Below are 22,546 nucleotides of genomic sequence, written 5' to 3'. Positions count from 1 at the left end.
TCTTTTCATTTGGTATTCAGATTTCTTGCAAACAAGTTACAATTTAAACAACATTCATAATGTCTACATTTATTGAACACACTACTGTCTGATTTGTACCATTTGCATGATCACAGTGTAGCAAAAGACAACAGGATATTGGAAATTGAAATAGAAAAGTGCCTCTAAAATCATTATTTTCCGAGGATACTTATTGAGCAAATTATATAATGTTAACAAGACCCACTTATCCTCATTCAGGTAACCTAATGCAACTGACCCCACTATTCACAACTGGCAAGAAAGTCTATCCTTCCATCAACAAGTGCTGACCAGCCAGGAGAGAGGGGACGAAAAGATCTAAGAATGTTATACACAAAAGAATATATGTAGAGTTTTGAAACTTTAGAATAAATCGTTCCATGTCACATGGTATCCAGTTAATATTTCGAAAACATGTTTACGAAATGCCATTTTTACAAAAACAAAATGGCGATTTTTTTTTTTCAAATGTTTTTTTTTATTTTATATATATTTGTTGGTTTCATTAGTTAAAAAAAGTGAAAAAACGGGGGGCTGAGGGGAACCCCCATTTCAAAAATAAAATTAAAAAAAACATTAAAAAAAGTTTTTTTTCAGCACATTTGGTGTCGAGAAAATGGCATTCGAAAATATGGGTTTCGAAAATATCACTATACACCATGTCACATACAGGCAGACTGCTGATTTCACACACAGGCAAAACATATGTGGTTTGAAATGTATATATTTATTAACTTTGTACTCCCCTCAAGACAAACAGACCATTCGTACCATATATGTGGAAAAAACACTAAGTATTGCAACGTCGATTATCCAATTAATAGCAAAATGAAAGCTTCATTACAATGCATTTTTAAAACATATTTTTACAGGATACAGCCTTTTTCTTGACAGAAATGCGCTTAAAAGACCTTTAGTCTGTGCCCTAAGAGGAATAGCTTTTCAGTGTCTTACAGTCTCAAAACAACCTTAATTGTTGTCACCTAAGTAACACGTACAGTCACTAATTACATTATCTACCTATTGGTTACTTCAAATTGAGTAGTATTTTATTTCAAATCTAGAAGGACTTGTATTGTCCTGCTGCACGACTAACATTTACATTTCTTTTGGTGCCTTAGTAGCCAAATCAATATGAACTGTTAGTATTGTATTGACACAGCGTTCAGTTATCCCACCACCATCACTCTTTCCCTCGAGTACTTAGGAGTATCTTGTCTTGTTTGGCATTTGCCATAAGCACCTCCTCTTATATGAGTCTATGTTTTATTCTCTCTTTTTGGCAAACAATTCCGTTTGGCAAATAATTATGTTCTTCCTTGAAGTCTTAAGGGATTTGCTACAAAATTTGCAAGTTGAAATTAATCTTGTTACACAGCGGCGTGGTGTAGTCTGATCACAGTAGGTACTATCAAATCTGATGGTCCATCTGCGTACCATGATTTCTTGGTACTTTTAAAGAACTTCTGTTTGTCATTTGGAACTCAAAAACAATGAAACCATAAACACCATAAACATGCCTCACGGCGTACCCCTTTTCTGTGCATGCACATTGCATGATATGAGTGGGGCAGATAGGCCGCAGTATTTAATTACCAAAATCAAGAACGTTTTTTATCATCTTGAACATGAAAGGCATCTTTTGAATGGCCGGAGACCATTGCATTGAGGTCAGCTATTTCCTGCATCTTGCTCCTAACACATATTCGTAGTGTTACATTTTGAAACATCTCCTCTCTAAAAATCAATTTCCTGTCTCCAGTTCCAAAATTAAATTGCTCTCATTTAAGTTTAGCTCTCACAATTGTGGCTTTTACAGAAATGGGGTGGAGTGTTGCTGACCATTCTAGTATGTTGCGTACTTTAAAAAAAAAGTAGTGCTGTTGGTGCAGAAATTGTCTTGGCTTGGTAACTTTTTGCATTTCCAAAAAGACACTTTGGTTAGCAGTGCTATGTCAGTTTGCATGCTGTGATGATAAACTGTTCACTTCTTTACAGAGTACTGCTTCTGGAAGACCCGAATTGTCCTCCAAAACAGATGCCACATTTTTCTGGGATCTGATCAAGCAAAACCTACCCACAATTAAGCAGAATTTAATCCCTTTCATTGAAAATGAGCCTCCACAGTTGGTAAGTCAAGCTTCGGAATTCCATTCTTTTCATTTGGTGTTCAGATTTCTTGCAAACAAGTTACAATTTAAACAACATTCATAATGTCTACATTTTGTGAACACTACTGCTGTATGATTTGTACCATTTGCATGATCACAGTGTAGCAAAAAACAACAGGATATTGGAAATGGAAACAGAAAAGGGCCTCTAAAATCATTATTTTCCGAGGATACTTTATTGAGCCAAATATGCAATGTTAACGAGACCCACTTATCCTCATTCAGGTAACCTAATGCAACTGACCCCACTATTCACAACTGCCAAGAAAGTCTATTCTTCCATCAACAAGTGCTGACTAACCAGGAGAGAGGGGACGAAAAGAGTTTTGAATGTTTACACAAAATCGTTCCATGTCTCATACAGGCAGACTGCTGATTTCACACAAAGGCAAAACATATGCGGTTTTAAATGGATATATTTATTAACTTTGTACTCCCCTCAAGAAAAATACACTATTTGTACCTTATATGTGGAAAAAACACTAATTATTGCAACCTCGGTGATGCAATTAATGTCAAAGTGAAAGATTCCTTACAATACATTTTTAAAACATATTTTAACAGGATAGAGCCTTTTTCCTGTCAGAAATGCTTGTAAAAGACCTTTAGTCTGGGCCCTCAGAGGAATAGCTTTTCAGTGTCTTACAGTCTCAAAACAACCTTAATTTCTCTCACCCAAGTAACACGTGCAGTCACTAATTACATCATCTACATGTGGTTACTTCAGAATGAGTAGTCTTATATTTCACATGCAGAAGGTCTTGTATTGTCCTGCTGCACAGCTAACCTTTACATTCCTTTTAGTACCTTCGTAGCCAAATCAATATGAACTGTTTGTATTGACACAGTGTTCACTTATTCCACCACCATCTCTCTTTCCCTGAAGTACTTAGGGGTATCTTGTCTTGACTGGCATTTGTCATAAGCGCCTACTCTTATATGAGTCTATGTTTCATTCTCTCTTTCTGCCAAACAATTCCGTTTGGTAAACACTTCAGTTTGTCCTTGAAGTGTTAAGGGATTTGCTACAAAATGTTGCAAGCTGAAATTAATCTTGTTCTGCAGCTGAGTGTGTAGTCTGATCACAGTCGGTACTATCAAATCCGATGGTCCAGCTGGGGTACCATAATTTCTTGATACTTTTAAAGAACTTCTGCTTGTCAATTGGAACTCAAAAACAATGAAACCATAAAAACCATTAACATGCCTCATGACCTAACCCTTTTCGGTACATGCCCATTGTATGCTATGAGTGGGGCAGCTAGGCCACAGTATTTAATCACCAAAATCAAGGACTGTCTTTATCATCTTGAAGACGAAAGGCATCTTTTGAATGGCCAGAGACCATTGCATTGAGGGCAGCTACTGCCTGCATCTTGCTCTTAACACATATTCGTAGTGTTACATTTTGAAATATCTCCTCTTTAAAAATCAATTTCCTGTTTCCAGTTCCAAAAATAAATTGCTCTCATTTAAGTTTACCTCTCACAATTGTGGCTTTTACAGAAATGGGGGGGAGTGTTGCTGACCATTCTAGCATGTTGCGTACTTTAAAAAAAAAAAGTAGTGCTGTTGGTGTAGAAATGGTCTTGGCTTGGTAACTTTTTGCATTTCCAAAAAGACTCTTTGGTTAGCAGTGCTATGTCAGTTTGCATGCTGTGATGATAAACTGTTCACTTCTTTACAGAGTACTGCTTCTGGAAGACCCGAATTGTCCTCCAAAAGAGATGCCAAATTTTTCTGGGATCTGATCACGCAAAACCTACCCACAATTAAGCAGAGTTCAATCCCTTTAATTGAAAATGAGCCTCCACAGTTGGTAAGTGAAGCTTTGGAATTCCATTTATTCATTTGGTATTCAGATTTCTTGCAAACAAGTTACAATTTAAACAACATTCATAATGTCTACATTTTGTGAACACACTGCTGTCTGATTTGTACCATTTGCATGATCACAGTGTAGCAAAAAACAACAGGATATTGGAAATGAAAACAGAAAAGGGCCTCTAAAATCATTATTTTCCGAGGATACTTATTGAGCCAAATATGCAATGTTAACGAGACCCACTTATCCTCATTCAGGTAACCTAATGCAACTGAGCCCACTATTCACAACTGGCAAGAAAGTCTATTCTTCCATCAACAAGTGCTGACCAATCAGGATAGAGGGGATGAAAAGAGTTTTGAATGTTTAGAAAAAATTGTTCCATGTCACATACAGGCAGACTTCTGATTTCACACAAAGGCACAACATATGCGGTTTTAAATGGATATATTTATTAACTTTGTACTCCCCTCAAGACAAATACACTATTCGTAACTTATATGTGGAAAAACACTAATTATTGCAACCTCGATTATACAATTAATAGCAAAATGAAAGCTTCATTACAATGCGTTTTTAAAGCATATTTTTACAGGATATAGCCTTTTTCTTGACATAAATGCGCTTAAAAGACCTTTATTCTGGGCCCTCAGAGGAATAGCTTTTCAGTGTCGTACAGTCTTAAAGCAACCTTAATTTCTCTCACCCAAGTAACACGTGCAGTCACTAATTCCATCATCTACATATTGGTTACTTCAGAAAGAGTAGTATTATATTTAACATGCAGAAGGTCTTGTATTGTCCTGCTGCACGCATAACCTTTACAGTGCCTTAGTAGCCAAATAAAAATGAACTGTTTGTATTGACACAGCGTTCACTTATTCCACCAGCATCACTCTTTCCCTCGAGTACTTAGGGGTATCTTGTCTTGACTAGCATTTGTCATAAGCGCTTCCTCTTATATGAGTCGATGTTTAATTCTCTCCTGTTGGCAAACAATTCAGTTTGCCCTTGACGCTTTTAGAGATTTTCTAAACAATCTTGCAAGCTGAATCATACAACAATCCTGTTTTTCAACTGCTTTGTGTGGCCTGATCACAATTGCTGAGTAATAGATCCCCCGACCCAGCTCAGTGCTGTGATTTCTAGGCACTTTTAAAGAACTACTGTTTGTCATTTGTAAGTCAAAAACAATCCATAAACTTGTCTCATAACTTAACCCTTTCGTGTGTATGTGCCTTCTTTGATATGAACGGGAAAACCAGGCCACAGTAGTTTTGTTTTTATCATCATGAGCACGAAAGGTATGTTAGAAATGCTGACAGACTCCTCACACTGAGGGACAGCTATTGCCTACATCTTGCTCCCAACACATCTTTGTAGTGCTAATTTTGAAACATCTCCTTTCCAGTCTTCAGTAGCAGAAATAAGTCTGTCTCATTTAAGACAGTACTTACTAATCTGGCAGTTACAGAAATGTGGTATAGATTACTTTTTTACTGACTATAGAGGCGGGTTAAGTCCTTTTAAAACAAACATACTGATATTGGTGCAAAAAGTGACTTGGTTAGGTAACTTATTGCATCTCCAAGAAGACCATTTGGTTTGCAGTGCTGTTCAGGTTTGCATGTTGTGATGATAAACCGTTCACTCCTTTACAGACCACTGCTTCTGGAAGACCAGAATGGTCCCCCAAAAGAGTTGCCAACTTTTTTCTGAGAACTGACAAAGCATAGACTACCCGAATGAATGCCGAATTCAATCCCTTTTATTGAAAATGAGACTCCACAGTTGGTATATAAAGTTTCAGAATTATGATTCTTTTCTTTTGGTTTTCAGTTTTCTTATAAATGACAAATAACAAGTTAAAGAACATTGAAGATGTGTATGTTTTGCGAAAAGGTTACTGCATGACTTTTACTATTTGCTTGATCACTATGTAGCAAAAGGACAACCGCACATTAGACATTGAAGCCGACAAAAGGGCCTCTAAACATAATTATTTTCTGAGGATTCCTATTGAGTCAATTATGTAATATTAATGAGTCCCACCTATGTACATTCTGGTTGACTAATGCAACTAATCCCACTATTAACAACTGGGGGGGAAAGTCTGTACTTCCATCAACAAGTACCTACCAGCCAAGAGAGATGGGATGAACATTGTTTTGAATGTTTTTCACAAAGGAGAAAATCAAGATTTTTGATACTTTGGAAAACATCGTTCCATGTCTCATGCAGATGGATTGGTGACTTCACACACAAAGGAAAAACATTTGTGGCTTGAAATGGATATATTTATAAACCTTATTCTCCCGTGAAAACAAACACTGCATTGGTATGTTATTTGTGAAAAACGCTAATTATTGCAACCATGGCTATTCAATCAGCAGAAACATGAAAAATTCATTGCAATATTCCTAAATAAATATATTTTTACAGGATACAACCTTTTTCATGACACAACTGCACTTATCAGACCTTTAGTTCTGGTCCTAACAGAGAGAGCTTTTCAGAGTCTTACACACTCAAAACAACCTGCATTTTTCTTACCTAACCACCACATGTATATCACTAATTATATCACCTATCTATGGATTACTTCGGAATGGCTATTATTATATTTAATTTGCAGAAGGACTTGTAGTGTCCTGCTGGCACAGCCAACCTTTAAATCTCCTTTGGTGGATTGATTGGCATCTGTCACACATGCTTCCGCTTTTATGAGTCTATGTTTTGTCATTTTGGCAAACAATTCAGTTTGACCTTGAAGCTTTTTAGAGATTTTCGAAACAATCTTGCAAGCAGAAACATAAAACACTCTTGTTTTTCAGCTGCTTTGTGTGGCCTGATCACAATAGTTGAGTTCGGATCCCTTGAACCAGCTATGGTGCTGTGCTTCTAGGCACTCGTCTAGCACTTCTGTTTTTCATTTGTAACTCAAAAACAATTAAACCATAAACCTGTCTCCTGTGCATTGCTTCATGTGAGTTGGAAGGATAGGACACAGTACGTAATCAACAAATACAATCATTATACTTCAGGAGCAGAGAATGCATCCTGGTAATCAGCAGAGATCCCCACACTGAGGGACACCCATTGCCCACATCTTGCTCATAAAACCTGTTTGTAGTGTTACAGTTTGAAACATCTTTTCTCTAAATAGCCCCTTTTCAGTTGCAAAATCCCAAAATACATTGCTCTTATTTAAGTTCAGCTCTCACAAATGTGGCATTGACAGAAAGGGGATTCAGTACAGTGTTTGTAGCAATCATACCAATGCAGAGGGTATTTTCAAAACAAAAGGGCGAACATTGTCTTAGTTAGGTAACTTTTTGCATCTTCAAGAAGATGACTTTATTTGCAGTGCTCTGTCCTCCAATCCACGTGCCAACATTTACTGGGAACCGACAAATTACAAAAACCCCTTCTTTAATCAGAATTCAATCAGTTTTCTTGAAAATGAACCTCCAGAGTTGGTAAGTGAAGTTTGGAAATTACCCTTCTTTTCTTTTGGTTTTCAGTTTTATTATAAGTAACATCTGATCGCAAGTTAAACAACATTGCACATATGTTGCTGTTTCAGTGGTTATTTCTTTTGTTTCGACCCATCTTAGGCTAATGAAAGCCATTATTTGAGCCTGTGTACAGATGCGAGTGGGCAGTAACTCTTCTTGATCGATGTATGCGCCCATTTTCTTCTCGTAGCAGTTCAGTGGCAGGCACCCCTGATTTTAAGCACAATTGCTTTTTCCCCGGTGTTAATCATTTGTGGAATGCTGGTTTATGCTTTCAGCTGCCTCTTCAACATTAATTTGTGACCCACTATTTTTGTGTTTGCAGAGGCATTTTGTCTTTGATGTGCTCTTGTGTTAACCCACTGAGATGAAGGAGTGGTTCAGCTGCAATAATGTAGTACCAAGTAAAATGCCAGCTGTTGAGACAGTTTTTGTACCACGCTTTGTAAGGATGCTACAAGGACTAATCCTAGGGGGATGGCTAATACACTTGACAAGAAAGAGAAGCTGAGCCTCTCTATGAGTAGGTAACGCAGTCAGAGCGATACAGTTTAACTCTCAGGTAGGGGTAGAAGGTTGACACAGAGGTACAATTAGTCTACATGCATAGCTCTAGAAAATAGTCAACACTGATATACTGAAAAAGAGCACTCTGGACGGGGGTGCTAGCCAATCAGGAAGCTCGGAGCGTGGTCTGTGTTCACTGGTATAAGCCTGTGTTCTGAGCAGCCTGAGTGCTTCTGGCCTGCGCCCCGTCCCGGCGACTCCCTCACCAATTAGCACCCGCGTACCTCACACGTGGGTGTTAAAGGTGTGTTTCGGTTAAAGTGAAAAAAAGAAATCTTATGCTGTGGCCCTACGCCGTGCAATATAAGGCAGTTTTCCATGTTGATGACATCATGAGTGCTAATGGCTGTTAGGACAGTTTTTCTGAAGTCCAACTGAGGGCTTAGTAAAACCATTCAACTGAGGCAGTACAAGACTCCACTCTTAGTATAAGGCTGTACCACCTGAGTTCATGGTAGCGTAGACAGAGCAGCCAGGCTTATCTTAGGAGGGAGAGAGGGCTGTAGAATCAGTACAAGTGAAATTGTCATACAAATGATCCAAAGAAACACTGAAACACTATGTATGTACAAATAAAGGATTTATTTAAATACAAATAGGCCCAGATAAATCTAGGGGTAAGTAAGCACTAAAACATTATATGAAATCACAGTATAAAAACACAACACTATACTTGAAAGTACACAGACCCAAGTATAGACCTTATTTGAAGTACCTAACAGTAGTTCTAGGAAAGTCAAAACCTTTTCATACACATTCAGTATAGGACAAGCCTATTCTTGGGGAGTAAAAACCAATGGTTACTTTTTACAATTACATTCATTAATGCAAGGGCAGTAGACCCTTCCAGTTGTATAATGATTCTTAGCACAAATCACTTAATCAGTCAACTGGACAGTATACTTTTGGTGAATAGTGAAACACTTATTCTAGTGCAGTAAAAACCTATAACTACTTTTGTCATAATACACAGTTATACTAGGTAAGCAAAACCTAAGGATGTAATATACAATTACAGGTGCTTTTGAAATCAGGGAACCCCAGATTGAGGTAAGCAGTAACTCTTTTAACTTATTTTGGATGGCACACAGCTAACACAAGGTAAGTAAAACCCACATTCTTTGTTTAACCTCACAATGAAGGGGAAAGTAAAACCCAATGTTACACTTTACTGAATAGTTATTCTAGGTAGGCAACAACCTAATGCAGACTTATTAAGGACAGACTAGCAGCAAGTCAGGGGAAGCAAGACCCAGTTGGGGGACACTCATACAATTATCCTCAAGGTACTAATCTGGTGATACCAACACTTTACTTTTGGGAAGAGGTACATCCTAATCACAGGAGAGTAAAATACCTTCACATCTACTTTCTATTAGACTGGCAAAACAGTGGCTTGGGAAGAAAAGAGGTTATCCATAATTTTAAGAATAGTGCATCACACATTCAAGATCAGTAAGAACGTTTGTAACTGTTCACTCTTAGAATTACAGTTACCAACCAACTCTTTACAAGTAAGTCACTTTTAAAATGCTTATATTGTTTTATTGGCAGAAATCCGAATCCCTTGACAGTCTTTCCCTTATTCTTGGAGCAGGAATGTTCTCAGTGGCAGAAGGGGGGTCACTAGGACTAGTGACCAACAGGCAGTGTCAGAAAAGGTTCTTTACTAGTAAAAGTCAGAGTTCCTTAGGAAAACTGGGCAAACAGGTAAGTATTTCACTTTAGAGTTAGAAGAGGGTCCAGGGACGTCACAGAAGACACTGTAGAAGGATTCTAGCAGTGGTACTAGGTGCACTGGACGAGGGACCTCCCAATCACAGAAAACACCACTTAACTGCACAGAAATCCTAACAGGCTTAAGGCAAGTACATACCCCAGCCAACACAGTACCTCAGCATTAAAGACGCTTTTGCAGCAGGAGACTTCAGGGTCTGCAGCCAAATACCCGGTAAATGGATTCCTTGTCGTGGAGACTGAAAACAAGACCTCAGAAGGGATTTTGCAGCAGGGATCAATGAAGAAGGCTATAGGCAAGGTTTCCCTTGTGGCTGAATGCGGTTCTGCGGATTTGGCACCTTTTCAAGATGCACAGAAGAAGACAGAAAATCGCGGTTGAATTCCCATCATTTTAAAGGTCCAGCACTCTGCCAAGGGGACTTTTCGGACAAGATTCTTGTTTCGGTAGATCCACCCACGAAGTTTCAGCAAGATTCAGAAGTCAGAAAACTATGCACTGCACGATGGCTTGCGGTCCCAGGGTATTGGGGTATTGCAACAAAGCAAGGTCGCATCAAGGCGTGGGATGGCTCAAAATGCAGGACTACTTGAGTCTAGTGGGTTGCACTAAACTCTGGGTCGTGGTTTTTGGAGTCCCCAGGTTGATTGGAAAGAAGGGCTACAGCAGGCTCCGGTTACACAGCAGGCTCGCTGGTCGCTGGAAATTGTTTCTGCCTCTTTTCCTTCGTCATCCTCTTCGGATTTAAGTTCCAATAGTCGACATATCTTCAGCTTCCAGGTTTGCAGTATTTATCAGGAATTACAGCACAACCTCTGCATTCTCTCCCCACATTTTACAAGAAGGGATGGTCTGGTTGTCCTATCAGGACAGAACGCCCCACTGGGATTTGTCCCCATTCAAGCAAGGCGTAAGACAAAGGGCTGGGGAGTTTTGGACTCTTCCCTCACTTCCTGCTCTCACAGACAGATGGAGCCTGGGTGGGACTCCCACCGAAGACACAAATCACACAAAGGAATTTCCCACCCTGGATGTCGGGGGAAGGAACAAGAAATGACAAGAAACACTAAAATGGCAAAAAGAAGACCAGGGCCATTTTGGTAAAAATGGACACCCTTAGGTCCCTTAGCTGCAGCTGTGCACACAGCCCGCGGTAAAGGTGCACCAAATTAATACAAGGTATCATCACTGCCACCAGCCATTGAATGTAAGATTGTCACTGTAACAGAATTGTTATAGTTTTAGTGTGAAAGGGGATACATTGTATCTCCCCAGGACTCCACATAAGGTGGGGGGTGCTGGTTTCACTAAATAAAATGTAAAAGGTATCCAAAGATCCTTTCTACCCTTGGGAACTGTAGTTCACTCAAGGTTAGCACAAGAAAGTTAAAAGGGGAGCCCCTAGGGCACCCCAGCAATAACAGGCCCTTATTGCCAATAAGTTGTTAAAGATGATAACTTTATAAAGACACTATGGAGAGTCTTAAAAATGACACCCATAAAAAGAGTTAAAGATTAGGTGAGTGTGGAAAAAGGTTCCCACTCACTGAGGTATTATTGAAAAATATCCCACTAATAAAGCAAAAAGTTCTGGGGTTGAACCAGGAAAGGAAGATTTACTAGTTCTGCGCAAATCTTACCTAACAATGGCTATGTAGCCCGCGAGCCCTTAACTTGGGCAGTGGGCCAGTACCGACAGGGTCTACACTGCCTCAGGCTATATCACCTCAATATATGCTTTTAAAAAGTTACACATAGAAAACTATCAGTTAAAATAAGTACTTTAGGATTCTAAAATGGCCGCCGGTGAGCAGAGTCGCGGCTCATCGAGCTCTGACCACACAGAACCCACATTTCGGTTTGGTGGAGGCAGAAAATAGACAAGCAGGGACCTTGCAACACCTGGTGGTCACACGTGAACTGGTTTTCTGGTCCTTAGGGTGCGCAGGGAGCAGAGCATTCACCTACAGGGCCTAGCGTCGGTGACGGGCCCGGAGGAATCAGGCTTGCCTCTTCTGCATGGTCAGAGGATGTGAGGGAAACATCGGCCAGTAAGAAGCTTTCTACTCCTCGATGATACTGAGACCCTAGCCTCCTGCTTCCTCGTATCCCGGAGAAGAAGTGGAAGGTTGTCTCAGGTGCAGACAAGGCCGGGGATGACTGAGTCTGTTCTCCTCCCCTCACTAGGGCACCTGCCGGTTGGGGCATCCAGTGTGGGGGCACAAGTACAGCGACCTCTGCTGCTGAACACACAGTGAGCAGCAATCCCCTCCCTTATTATTACACATATTTAATTACATGGGGAGAGAAGAAGAGGAGCACTTGGAGGGTCCCTGTGCACAATCCTGCTAGCCAAAGGCAGTCAGGGGGTGATCAGGGACTCCTCCATCTGATGCAGAGCATGCACCAAGACTCCTTTTAACTGCGACTCAACACCGGCCTCGGCCACCCATCCCCCTTTTCCAGGTGCATTTGTTGACATTTCGCATCAGGCTCGGGTCAGCCGGGGATGCCAGGGTCCGCTTCTCTTCACCCACTGGAGTCTTCTCAGGATCAGACAGCAAGTCATGGGGCACAGGCATGGTAAATGCAGCTGGTGAGGATCCCGGGCCCCAAAATTGTAGAGTGAGCAGCAGGGGCCATATGGGCACATTAGGCCATTTTCCTCCTTGATTACCAGCATCCAACAACACGATAGTGGGAAAATATATCCTCTTCCTTGTGGTCACGCCTGGACCTCCCAGGTCCTGCTCTATGGGGAAAGGTGGGCCCTTCGGCGCCAGTATTTTGGGGCAAACGGTGCAAATCACCCAGTACATCTGGGTGGAGATACCACAGAAAGCCCCCCAGAACCTTTGGAGATACACTCCCAAGAAGAAGCTTAATCCCAGCCTCTGGCTTTTCTGGGTTTAGGGGAGCTGAAAGACAGGGGAAGAGTCGTCCCCCCTGCGTAGATAGCGACCAATGCTAGGAACAAAAAGAGAGAAAATCAGAAGGGAAGCCGTTACAACTGTCAGCCACTTAAGGTAAACCCTATACAAGAGTGCTGGTCTAGATCGGAGGGGGCTCACATTTGCTCAGATAGCATTCAAGACTCAGCTAGTGACAAGTCGAATATTTCGGACAACCTCATGGCTACTTCTAAAGAAGATATGGAACAATGCTTTCGGGAGTTCCAGGATAGGCTTGCCACCTCCCAGCAGGTACAATTCAATACCTTCACTAGCGAATTTAAGGATGAATTAGCAGTAATGAGGAAGGGCATCTCCTCTCTCAAGGATAGAGTTAACATTAATGAAAAAGGACTTCAAGATTCAAGACCTGGCCCTCAACTCAACAAAATCGGACAAGCTGCTAAAACATCTGGCCGGGACAACACATAATATAGGGGTGCAGTATGAAGACCTCGAGAACAGGTTGTGGAGGTCCAACATCTGCATTAGAAATATCCTGGAATCAATGCATTACGTAGACTTAAAAAACGAAGTGTTGACTATCTTCAAAGACCTCTTGAACGCAGAAGGGGCGGTGGACATCCCAATCGAAAGGATCCACAGGGTGGGCCCAATACACTAAGACTCAGGCGCCTGCCCCAGATACATCCTTGCCGCACTAGCATGCTACCCGCAAAAAGAACACATCTTGAGGGCGGCAAGAAGGGCAGCCCCAATCACTCTCAATGGCAATGAAATTCAATTATTTCAAGACTTGTCGCAGCTGATGTTGCAGAACAGAAGGGAGATGAACAGTCTGCTGGAGCATTTGCAAACTAAAAAGGGTCTCCTCTTTAACTGGGAGAGCAAACAACACTGATTGACATCAAAAGAAGAGTGGGGCCAAATCATGCAACCTGCATTGGATGCACAGCCTGGCCAAGTGGCCACCCGAGACTACACCCTAAGGGGACCTAGACTTGCGAACAGACAACTAAAGAACGCATTTGCAGGAAAACCGAGAAAGATTCTCTGGATCACGGAGCCATTTCACCCCGACTGTTAAAGACACTCCTGAAAAATGAAGAATCGGCTGATGATGGGTCTTTCGCCAAACTAAATTTACTCTACATAATGAAACTGGGGTACGGTTAGAGCTCGTCTTGGAATCCACCAATAAGTAAGGGAACAGGGTTTTAGGATACCCTGCACTTTTTTTTTACCTGGTTTTATTAATAGGTTGCCTCCGAGGACTGTGTCCGTGGAAGGTTTAGCAAAGGTGGCCTACACCAGGGAGGGAGAGGGGGGGATTTCTGTTCCGATTTGTGTTCTTGGTGGTGGGCTTGGGGGGATGCAGCGGGTAAGGGTTTGGTAAATGTTAAGGGAAGTTGGGCAGTACACGGGGTTGGAGGGCAACTCGCAAGGGGCTACATCAGCTCCAATTCGCAGGATATCCCTGGATATGAACACTACACAAGACAACTACATTCCAGTGCCTGACACTCAACATTAGGGGCCTAAACTGCCCCTTCAAAAGAAGGAAATTGGAATGTCTCCTTTCCACACATCACATCAACTCGACCTGGTTGCACTTCAGGAAACGCATTTCAGACTTCAGGATCGACACAGGTTAAACATTCGACAATACCCTAAGATCATACAATCCAATGCCAAGGGGAAAATAACTGGGGTACTCCTAGCGTTCAAAGTAGGTATCCAGGTGATGATACTAAAGACAGAAGTACAATAAGGAGGGCCAATACGTCTTTTTACTTTGCCAATTAAGTTCACTTACCCTGACAATAGCTTCCATTTACGCCTCAAACTCAAGCCAACAAGGGTTTTTTAAAATGGTCCTCACGAAACTAGAACACTTCAGTGAAGGCAAGAAGATACTGCTGGGGGATTTTAATATTGCTTGGAACCTCTCCCGGGATAGAAGCTCAAAAACCAAATACGCCCAACCTCCAGCTTAACAAGCCCTTCATGAAAAATTTGAAAAATTGGCACTCCGAGATGTATGGACAACCCTGCGGGGGGGTGAAGTTGCATTCACCCATTACTCCCACATCCAAAAATCTTTCTCTCAAATTGACTACACCTGGCCCTCGGCTAACCTTATAGGTATTATATCAAATATACACACCCACACTATAACCATCTCAGATAATGCCCCAATTAGCATTGATCTTGCTTTCCCTGGATCTCGGCCCAAATTATGGAACTGGAAATTCATGACTGCGCTATTAGTTGATCAAAACTTTTGCAGTGACATAGAGCTTAAAATAATAGACTACTTCTCTCTTAACACCAGCACGGAACCAGGGAACGCTATGCTCTGGGATGCATTTAAAGCAACAGTAAGGGGGGAGACTTTAGTAGCTGAAGCATACAGGGGGAAACTCAGACAAAAAATAGAATTTGATCTTGAAAATAAAGTCAGAAATACCATGAAACAGATGGAGATGGACTCCAGTCCACGACTCCCAATGTTATATAGGAACGCAAAAGTGTAAATTAGATATGTTGCACGCAAAACAAGCCGAGAAGAACCTGATATATTTAAAGCAGAAATTCTATATTAAGGCTAACAAAGCTGATACATTATTTCTGAGACAATTAAAACAGAGAAACACAGACCAAATAATCCTGGGGTAGAGGATCCGACTGGTCAAGGGTGACGACAACAGAACACATCGTCGCACAGTTTCAGGCCTTTTATTCAGCCCTGTACGAGTCAGACCAACCACTCCAGCACAAATATGTAGAAGCTACTGAACTAAATAGTATATCCACCCTGCACAGAGAAAAACTTGAAGCAGATATCACTCGAGAGGAGGTACTATACTTAATATGAACCGTCCAATGAACAAATCACCGGGTCCGGATGGATACCCTGCCTCCTTTTATAAAATGTTCTGTATGACTGTTGCATCCAAACTTGCTGACCTCTTTAATTCATTCGCCAACTCTGGCAAAATGACGGCTGCTATGGAAGAAGCTAAAATAATCCTCCTCCCCAAACAAGGGAAAGACAAAGTAAAATGTGGATCATATCGCCTGATAGCGCTTATGAACTTAGACGCGAAGATCTACACTAAAATTCAGGCCAACTGTTTGGAATGTCTAATGCCCGCATTAGTCCATCCCGATCAAACAGGGTTTATAAACAAATTGCCAAATGCATGGTAACCTTAGGAGGGTGTGTCAATTGCTGGAAAAAGTAGGCAAAAAAGGGGACGCTGCTGTGCTTGTATTGCTAGACGCAGAGAAGGCATTTGACTGTGTTGAATGGTCCTTTCTCGTTAATACACTGAAATCAATGGGATTTGGCCCCAAATGTATTGCTATGATACAGGCCAATTACGCCAGCCCTTCTGCCAGATTGTTGATAAATGGTCAATTATCCCTCCCGGTCCCACTACAAAGGGGCACAAAAAAAGAGCTGCCTCCTCTCTCCTCTCCTGTACGCATTACATTTAGAGCCACTTTTGTCACAAATGCGCCAAAAAAGGGCGTTTAAAGGAAGATACGCATAAACTAATGGCTTATGCGGATGACATGCTCCTCACGGTTACAGACCTGTTAACTCACTCCCCGCGGCTCTCCACGAATTGGAAAGGTTCGACCAGGTTGCAGGTCTAAAGATAAAAAATGTGTCGGTCAAACAACACAAGGTAATTAGAGCTAAAGAAGCGACACAGCTATGATGGGTCCTCAAAAGCATATAAGTATTGGGGGTGACCATCATACGTAAACTTGGGGAACTATACACAACGAACTTCCAGCCCCTGTTAGCACATATCCAAAAACAATTGCAGGTGTGGATCCCTCTGTGGGTTTCGTGGCTAGGGAGAATCAAAACTATTAAAATTGTAATTTTGCCTCGGTTTTGCTATTCATGCCAAGCCCTCCCGATCTCTATTCCGGCTGCTTTCATCCACACCTTACATAAGATGGTGTCCAATTTTATATGCAAAAGCAAATCCCCCAGGATCGCAATAAAAACGTTAATGCTTCCGCCGAACATATCTTCACGCTGTGTAGCTATGCGCCATAATAGACTGGTTCAAGGGGGACACAGACAAGAGGTGGGGGCAAATTAAAAATGCGTTTGTAGGCCCTAGAATGGGAGAAAAGCTTTGGTTAACTATAGCAGACAGACCTCCTAATATTCATTGTAGTGAGATCACCAAAGTAGTGGAGGACACATGGGATCAGGCAGTTCGTCAACACCACATCACAAAATGTTCCTTTACATTTACCCCTATTTTTGGAAACCCACAATTCACTCCGGGCTTACAGGACCATTCCTTTTTACACTGGAAAACCACGGGCTGCACGAAAATCTGTGATATGTTCCAAGGGGAAGAACACAAACCCTTCAATCATTGCAAAGAAGAATTGGGTCTACATTCTGATGGCCCCTTGGAATAGAGCAGCAACACAGCGTACACTTACACCATTTGAAAGGTTTTTGACCTCAAACCCTGGGGACCCTGGGGACAAACACCAATGGCACCTCACTCATACACGTTTACATAAGATGACCCTGTCTATTCCCGACACGTGCTGGAGAAACTGTGGGGGAACCAGAGATTGGCAACACATGTGGTGGTCCTGCCCTAAACTTCGGCCGTTTAAGGAGGAAGTTACAAGTAATATAAGGGCAATGTATGATTTTAAAAAGGAGAGACCTTTGGCCGAAGTCCTCTTGGTTGTCTTCATGACCATCAGTCTGGCTTCAGAGCTGCCAGAAGCACGGGTACTGATCTCCTGAACATCCGTGAAGACCTGCTCTCCAACCTTGACTCTAACACCCCTGGCATCCTCATCCTGCTTGATCTCTCTTCTTCCTTTGACACTGTCAACCATGCCATCCTGCTCAACCGTCTCTGTGATAACCTTGGATATCACTGATCAGGCACTGGCGTGGCGGGCTTCTCTCCTCTCCGACCGACCTTCCCAGGTCCAACTTGGGTCCTTCCTTTCTGCTATCTTTTTCTCTACCTGTGGTGTTCCCCAGGGGTCTAACCTCTCTCCCTGGCTGTTCAACCAATACCTGGCACTCCTTGCCCACCGCATTGCCGCTCTCTGCCCCAACTTTCAGTGCTATGCATTGACACCCAGCTCATCCTCAGGCTACCCTCGGCCTCCTCCTCTACTTCCCTCATCTCTGACTGTCTGTCTGCTATCCAGGAGTGGTGTGCCACCAATGACCTCTGCCTTAATGCCAGGATAGCTTCTTAAAAACCGGCAGGCAAAGACAGGTAAAGACACACCAATTTCTTCATTTAAGCGGAAGTTGTGACTCATGTCTGCCCGCCTGCTTTATTAGGCTCATATACGGAGTTTTATAGTTTTTATTGCAGAACTGTTTTAATTTGTTTTAAATACAGATTCCTTGCTAGATTCCATTGTTAACCAGATCAGGAAAGTTATATGTGAATTTGTAGTGCTAGTGAGCCGCTTCGTGTGCCTTGCTTGCTGCAGGAGTGTTAGTTGTCTAAAAAACTACAACTCCCAGAACTCTTGTAGTTCTTTCTGCTATTTTTTACGAAGTCAGGCGCGTCCAGCGCCGGCGCGTCCAAGCCGGTTTACTCCGGTTTAGCTCCGGGAGAGCTCCGCTCTGCTAATCCCTTTTCAACTCATATTAAAGGTAAGACTTTTCTCGTTATTGGATTCTCTTGTGTTTACTCGTCACTATGACCAACCAAATTACAAGCACCTTGCACACGCAGGACAGGGTCAGTAGTATACCTGAGACACACGAGATACATCAGAGCATCCAAACACCCACCAAAGTACATTCCACATTAAAGATAGGCTTCCTTAACACTCGATCGCTGGTAAAACATGCACACAACATAAATGATCTAATTCTGGAACAAAATCTGGACATATGTTGCGTGACCGAAACTTGGTTAAAAGATCCCATTGGCCCCACATGTGAAGTTGCGGTCCCATCCGGATATATCATATATAACGTTAACAGAGAGAGAGCAGTAGGTGGTGGAGTTGCTATCATAGCAAAAGAGACGCTCAAATTGTTTAAGGCCTCCTTTAGCTGTGAAGGATGTGAAACAATTCACATGAAACTTACTTTCACCCCACATAACTGCCTTAATATAATAGTCATATATAGACCCCCCGCACTGAGTTCAGATTTCAACAATGAACTATGTTCCCAACTAGCCATGCTTAAATCCACCAATGTATCCAACCTGGTGGTGGGGGACATTAATCTTTAGCGTGGAAACAAAAAGGATAAGGAAGCCATTTTTCTAGAGAAACAATTAACAAATATGGATTTTAGCATTATAAATGAGGCCCCAACAACTCCACAAGGTAATCAGTTGGATTGGATCATAGCTAATAACCTTAAATTCTCTAGTTGCAAGACAGAGCCATGCATATGGAGTGATCATTACTTGATCACCCTAAATATTGAACTACAGGTATCATGCACCAATGACAATCCCCATTCGAAGGTCACCAGTAGAAATTTTTAAAAAATCACCATAGACCACATCCGACCATGTATAGATAAAATACTTACCACCTTTCAGGAGCAAGATAGCTGTGAGGAAATGCTCAAATACAACTACTCGTAGATGAGATCGCACCCCTCAAAACTAAGCTCATCAGAAAAAACAGTAATCATAAGAAATGATTCAACTCAGACATAGAGGCAATTAAAATAGAGAAACGAGTCCTTGAGAGGAAATGGCTCAAAGATAAAACCACTGAAAATAAAGAATTGTGGAAAGCAGCTAATAAGAAATACAAAGAAAAAATTAAACTAGCTAAAGCCGACCACTTTAACAAGGAAATTGAGTCAGCAGACAACAAAACAAGTAAACTCTTTAAAATTTTAAAGAGTGTGGAAAAACCAACAATTCTCACACCATCATTAGCCCCATCCAAGGAAGACAGTAACACTGTTCAAAATGCATTTATAGCAAAAATAGCCAAAGCCAGGCAAAACATCATTTCAGCCAGACAAGAAAAGGACGATAGCACCTATGAGTATAAAAAGAAACAGAGTCAGGAAACGTTTATGTTTACGCCAATAATGGAACTAGAATTACTAAAATTGCTTGATCTTATGAAACCTACATCATGCGCGGAAAATGTCCTACCCCCCGACATTATTCTGCAACACAAGGAGCTTTTTGCCCCTATACTACTTAAGTTCATTAATGCATCATTTAAAGAAGGTACCGTTCCGGAAGAAATTAAAAAGGTGACAATCACACCCCTAGTAAAGAAGGTGGGGCTAGATCCTAAGGATCCAGGGAATCTATGACCCATAACCAACACTAATTTCATCCTGAAAATTATGGACAAATTGGCTACCCAGCAATTACAGGCTCACGTGGAAACACAAGAATCCCTACATCATCGGCAATCTGGCTTCAGAGCTGCTCATAGCACGGAATCAGCCATGTTGGACCTTCAAAATCATATGCTGAGCCTCATGGACAAAGGGAAAATGGGGATCCTGATGCTATTAGATTTAAGTGCGGCCTTCGACCTGGTGGACCACGACTTGCTGGTCAAAGCACTTAGAGACAACATAGGCTGTTCGGACCTGGCCCTGAAGTGGCTGGATTCCTTTCTTACCAATCGTCAAGCTAGAGTCCATTGGGGCGATAACTTCTCAGACCCCACGCAAATTCTTTTTGGGGTGCCACAGGGCGCAAGCCTCTCACCTATGCTTTTCAACGTATACATGCGAGCACTGTGTGACCTATTGACAGAACTGGATGTATTCTTCTGCAATTATGCAGATGATACGCAACTTATATTAGAGATAGAGGGATCTCATCAGAAACACAGTGAGAAATTAGGTGCAATATACAGCAAAATTGATGAATGGATGCAATCCAATTGGATGTGCTTAAATGACTCAATAACGGAGCTGATGCTTTTTGTCTCCAGCCATCAATTGGAAAAATTGGGTGGGGAATATAAAACATTCCTGATTAAAAAAGCCATCATCACAGTCTCCAGTCAAGTAAAGACGCTGGGTATGATGATGAATTCCTCGGTTAATTCAGAGGCTCAGGCAAATCTCTTACGTAAGAACACGACCTATTATCTGCGATTAATGAGGGCCATCAGACCGTTCTTGAATGACAACAACATGGCTACCATTGCCAGGGCAGTAGTGCTATCAAGGCTGGACTATGGCAATGCCCTATTGATAGGGGGCAGCGCTAAAGACATACATACTTGCCAAGTCATACAAAATGACACGGTCAGGATTGTAAAACAACTGGCTAGAAGAGACCATGTTAACACGGCGAGAGAATCTCTCCACTGGCTTAGAGTCAAAGACAGGATTGTATTTAAAGCCCTTACCTTGGTACATAAATGCCTTTTTGGCAAAGCGCCCCATTACTTAAAGACAAATATTGAATTTTATACTCCCAAGAGACATCTTCGCTCAGCTGGTAAGTACCTACTAGTTGAACATAAACACAGGCTCAAATCCGGTATGGGCAGATCCTTCTTAGTAAAGGCGGTTCAGATATGGAATGCCCTTCCGATAACTCTGAGAAGCCAAGATAATCACCTCCAATTTCGAAAACTCCTGAAAATCCACCTTTCAAATAGGACTCTTGACACCCACCGGAGCCAGAGATCATGATGTCCAATTTAGCCTATTGTGTGTCACACCGCCCTGATGCCTGCGGGCTTACAGCGCTATAGAAGCATATAAACATAAACAAACATAAACATAAACAGTAAGACTGAGATTCACCTCATCGGAACACCTGCTCCTTCCTTTCCTGTAGCTCTCTGGCCGGCCTCTCTTGGCCCTCTTCCTACTTCCACCTGCATGGTTAAAAACGTAGGGGTCATCTTCGACTCCACACTCACCTTCTCGCCTCACATCTCCGACGTCTCTAAGAAGTCGCACTACCAGCTGCACCTCCTCAGAGGTATCCTTCCTTTCCTCTCCTTCCCCCAGAAGCTCACTGTCTCCAGAGCTCTGGTTCTCTCTAGGCTGGACTATTGCAACAGCCTCTTTCTAAATCTGCCTGCTTCTACTCTCCGCCCTCTGCAACTTATACAGAACAGGACTGCGAGACTTTTGCTTGGCCTCAAGCCCAGGGATCGTATCTCTCCAGGACTAAAATCTCTGCACTGGCTCCCAGTGGCTGCGAGTATTAAGTTCAAAACCCCCTGCATCGTCCACAAAGCCTTCTCGGGCCTGGGGCCTCAATACCTTCAACTCTCTCTTCCTAAATACCTTCCTTCTCGAGCTATTCGCTCATCTGCCTCCAACTCCCTCAGGGTCAGTCGCATCTCCAAGCAACGAGTTGGGGGTAGATCTCTTTCCTCAGCTGGGGCCTCCCTCTGGAACAGCCTCACTGCCTCCCTGAAACTTGCAGAGAATCATCTTCGGTTCTGGAAGCACCTCAAAACCTTTCTCTTTGCTTCTGCTTTTTCTCCTCCTCTCCCCTGCTGACTTCCTGGCTGACACCTATTACTGCACTGGTTACCTGGCCATCATCTGATCTCGGGCCCAGGTCCCCTCCCCCGCCAGTCGCACTCCTGCACTGCCTTCCTGGCAACCCCCGCACTTGGGGACTGTTTCTGTATACCTACAGTCCCACTACTAGCACTTGACACCTGTTGTCTGAACTTACCCTTGCACTTGCTACCTGCTGGCCGTACCTTTACTTATTGTTATTTATTCTTATCCCATGTACTGCGCTGTCCTCTCCCCCTCTCCCGCACTTCTCCTCCCTCCCCTTCCC

General features: G+C 42.3%; 1 protein-coding gene across 1 annotated transcript in view; it reads left to right on the top strand.

The window, feature by feature from the left end:
* The window catches only part of LOC138467255 (uncharacterized), a 1,232,016-nt gene that overhangs the window by 450,633 nt on the left and 758,837 nt on the right, over positions 1-22,546 (top strand). The window contains exons 19-20 of the mRNA XM_069607273.1: positions 2,020-2,151; positions 3,880-4,011. Of these exons, the coding sequence (XP_069463374.1) occupies positions 2,020-2,151; positions 3,880-4,011 (264 nt within the window). The remainder of the gene's footprint in view (positions 1-2,019; positions 2,152-3,879; positions 4,012-22,546) is intronic.

This window comes from Ambystoma mexicanum, chromosome 4q (genome assembly GCF_040938575.1).
Source record: "Ambystoma mexicanum isolate Mex_15411 chromosome 4q, UKY_AmexF1_1, whole genome shotgun sequence".
Taxonomy (NCBI): domain Eukaryota; kingdom Metazoa; phylum Chordata; class Amphibia; order Caudata; family Ambystomatidae; genus Ambystoma; species Ambystoma mexicanum.
This window is presented reverse-complemented; position numbering and strand designations above follow the sequence as displayed.